This window comes from Morone saxatilis, unplaced genomic scaffold (genome assembly GCF_004916995.1).
Source record: "Morone saxatilis isolate NCDOM2014 unplaced genomic scaffold, NCSU_SB_2.0 Contig18, whole genome shotgun sequence".
NCBI classification, from domain to species: Eukaryota; Metazoa; Chordata; class Actinopteri; family Moronidae; genus Morone; species Morone saxatilis.
Genome location: NW_023339740.1, coordinates 27,724,459 through 27,727,794, shown reverse-complemented (window position 1 = coordinate 27,727,794; position 3,336 = coordinate 27,724,459). Strand labels below are relative to the sequence as shown.

General features: G+C 35.5%; 1 protein-coding gene across 1 annotated transcript; it reads right to left on the bottom strand.

Annotated features, from left to right (window-relative positions):
* Positions 1-727: 727 nt before the first annotated feature.
* Positions 728-1,987, bottom strand: LOC118328909 (cytochrome c oxidase subunit 6C-1). Its single transcript, XM_035662839.1, has 3 exons — positions 1,868-1,987; positions 948-1,080; positions 728-858 (listed from the first exon to the last, which is right to left on the bottom strand). Exons 1-2 carry the CDS (start codon positions 1,970-1,972, stop codon positions 955-957), a joined length of 231 nt encoding a protein of 76 aa, XP_035518732.1. The 5' UTR covers positions 1,973-1,987; the 3' UTR covers positions 728-858; positions 948-954.
* Between the last annotated feature and the right edge of the window lie 1,349 nt (positions 1,988-3,336).

Genomic DNA, 3,336 nt, shown 5'->3' with positions numbered 1-3,336 from the left:
TGATCATAATTGTGACTTTTTTTAATCACTTTATGACTTATATCATAATTTTGACTTTACATAAATCTCCATTTTCATCTTGTTTAATTTTACTGGCAGAAATGATTCAGTAGAGGCTCCAGACATTTATTACAACACTAAAAGTGTAACTGGTTGTGGTTTTCTAAAGTTACAGTTTGTGTGACATCCATTGATGCTTATTGTGTCATTTATTTATTGTATATATCAACTATCCAGTGCTGCGTCCCAGTCCCATAAAACACTTATAACACCTGCAGGAGGATGAAGGGAGTTTTTAAATCTTTACTCTTAAAACTGTGACACCAAAAGCTTTGAACCATGAATAGAGAAATATTTCTGGTAAACTTTATTGTTGGGATAGCTCCTTGTTGATGCCCACAGTATTTTATATCAGACATATATTAGTGTATGTTAAGATAAATATGACTTATATATAACTTTATCTGAGTACTAACTGGGAAAAAGAACATACTTAATCAGTATCTACTGTTTAATATTAATAAACTGTATGAAATAAGGACACACAACATCACAGAACACAGCCTGTACGTTCCTCCTCTCCAAACCACAAAATGTTTTAACTCTTTAAATATAAAACATTAAAGGTAAATAATCAGTTAATAGACCCTGTAGCATATAATGTAATATATATAGTATATAATGGATTAAAACCAGTTTATTAATTACAAGAAAGACACAGCAGCTCTTACATTAGTAGAATCTTTTATTTAGAGGAACACAACAGCATAGCGATGTTCACATCTAACCAGTAAATAACATCAAGGAGCAGGAAGGAACTTCATCCTCAGAGCAGGAATGAGCGTCAGGGAGGAAGAGCTGGAGGAAGAAACCACAAAGACAACAATGAGAAACAATGAGTTAATGTTTAATGAGTTACTGTTTCCGTCTCAGTTTAACAGACTCACAGTGGGTTTACTCTCCAGAAGGCCGCACGCTCTCAAACACGCCGGCTTCCCTCATGGCGTTGAAATCTTTGACGGCGTCGTACTGCTTGTAGAAGTCAGCGTAGGCCTGTTTCCTGGGCTCCGTCACCGTGTACTGCAGGCAAAAGATCACAAATACAACCTAAGAAAACAACTACAACATACAACATTTCATCTCATGATAGAGAAAAAAGTAGAACTTAAGTTAACATGTTTTAATGTTCCCGAACAGAAGAGGGTTTCAGTCTGAGGGGTCTGATGTTAGATCTGGTCTAAGGCTGTGGTTCCCATAATCTATGGATGTTTGAGATTATATTCAGTGCATGTCAATAACAGAAGAGAACAACAAACCAATACAGTGACGCAGCCAAACAGACGGATATTTCTCTCTGACGGGTTGTGAGTGATTTTATGATTCTGTTAACAACTTCAAAATAAACTCAGGTTTTAATCCCTGATTTAAAGTCCGTCTGTAATCTACAGGACGTTTCTAAACGGAGACAGAAAGTTGAACTTTAGCCAAATCACCGATCTTTGTTCAACTCTACACAGTTAATGCTGAGTGTGTGTGTGTGCGTCAATTGTTGTGTTGTATTTGTGTCATTTGTGTTCATAATATTGTGTCTCCTCATTTACGCAGATGGACAAACATTAGAAACATCTTTATATATTTTTACTGTCCGAGATGAAACTGTAGCTGTAATGTTCCCAGAGTTGAACAACACGTCTGTAATGAGTCAAAGAAACACATTATTGTCCACAGGAACATTTAATATCGTCAACTGAAGAAGCTAAAATGATTCTCTGAGGCTGGAACTTGTCTGCTGAATTATAAGTTGTTGTCTCCTCACCGTGTCCATCAGGAGACATTATTGATCCGAACAGCGTCACGGCGCTCTCACCTTGAACACTATGGCAGTCAGGAAGGACAGGCCGAAGGCGATGGGCAGGTGAAACCGCAGACGCTTCGCCAGCATACCTCTCATCATGGGCTTCGGCAGAGACATGATGGATCACTGAGGGAGAGAAAGCCTCAGCACTTAATAACATCACACCAACACACTGACAATGACTCGTCAGCTTCACTTTAAACTGATCAGAGGTTCTCACTGTAGTTATATTCTACAGACTGCAGAGGTTATAAAGAACATCCATCTGTGTCTGCTTCATTTCAACACTGTACTTATTTAATATTAAATGTAGAAATCTCTCAAAGTGTCGACATTATAACCTGATGTTACCTGTAACTGCAGTCACTGTGAATGAAGGCTTGAACCTGAGGTACAAGTGTTACCTATAATAATACTAATATTAATATATATGTATTTTATCTCAGGGTTTCTGTACCATTCAACAGGTTAGATTAAAGACCTTTAACGTTCACATTTGGCAAATAAAACTACAACAGATATGAAAAAGACCTCTGTGTCTTTGTTCTGTAGTTGATCAATACAGGAATATTTCCCCAAAAACATTTAAAAGTGAGAATTTTGTTCTTTTATACAATCAAATTTTTAAAACTGTCTAAACTTTGAGGGCTAAAATTCAGATTTTGGGGTTTTATACTTTTAAAGACACGATGTATCTGCGTCCATCTCCTAATGCTCCACAGTCATTTTCATATATTAGAGGTACACTGTATGTTTCTGTTTCAATCAATAAGATCACCGATCATTCAGATATTTGTATTTCAATAAGAAGATAACCTGTAGTTTATGCAAACCTCAGAGGAAGAACTAAGACGTAGAGAGCAAACACGGATCATTTAATAACATTCATATATCTCCTTAAAGATTTATTTATTTTAATCTAGTCAAAGACATCAAAAACCTTCATTATCTATTATCATCAACGGTAATCAATAATCCCTCACTATATTAATAAAGTGGATTTTCTTCTTTACTGAGCTAAAGGTGAATAACTCACCTCGACATAAAGCAGGCTTTATTTAAATACACTGACTTTACTCTAACCTTTAATGTCCTGCAGAGACATTATATTATATATTATTATTATATTAATATATCAATAATGGATCAATAATCTGTCCCTGAAGGCAACCCGCCATGAGACACTGCAGGCCACTGTGACCTCTCTGTGACCTATAATCAGTATTCATCTGTAGAACCACACTTTATTTAACATTATATAACATTATATAACATTAAATAAAGTCCTATATGAGTATAAAGCTCATCCAGGACCTTCAGTGAACATTAAAGACAGATATAATCAGACAGTAAGGTCGATTCTCTCTTCACTTACATTAAATATAATGAATAAACTGATTAATGGGTCCCCACAGATGTTAGTTAACTAATAACCAATAACTAACTAACTTAACTATTAGTTATTAGTAGTTATTAGTAGT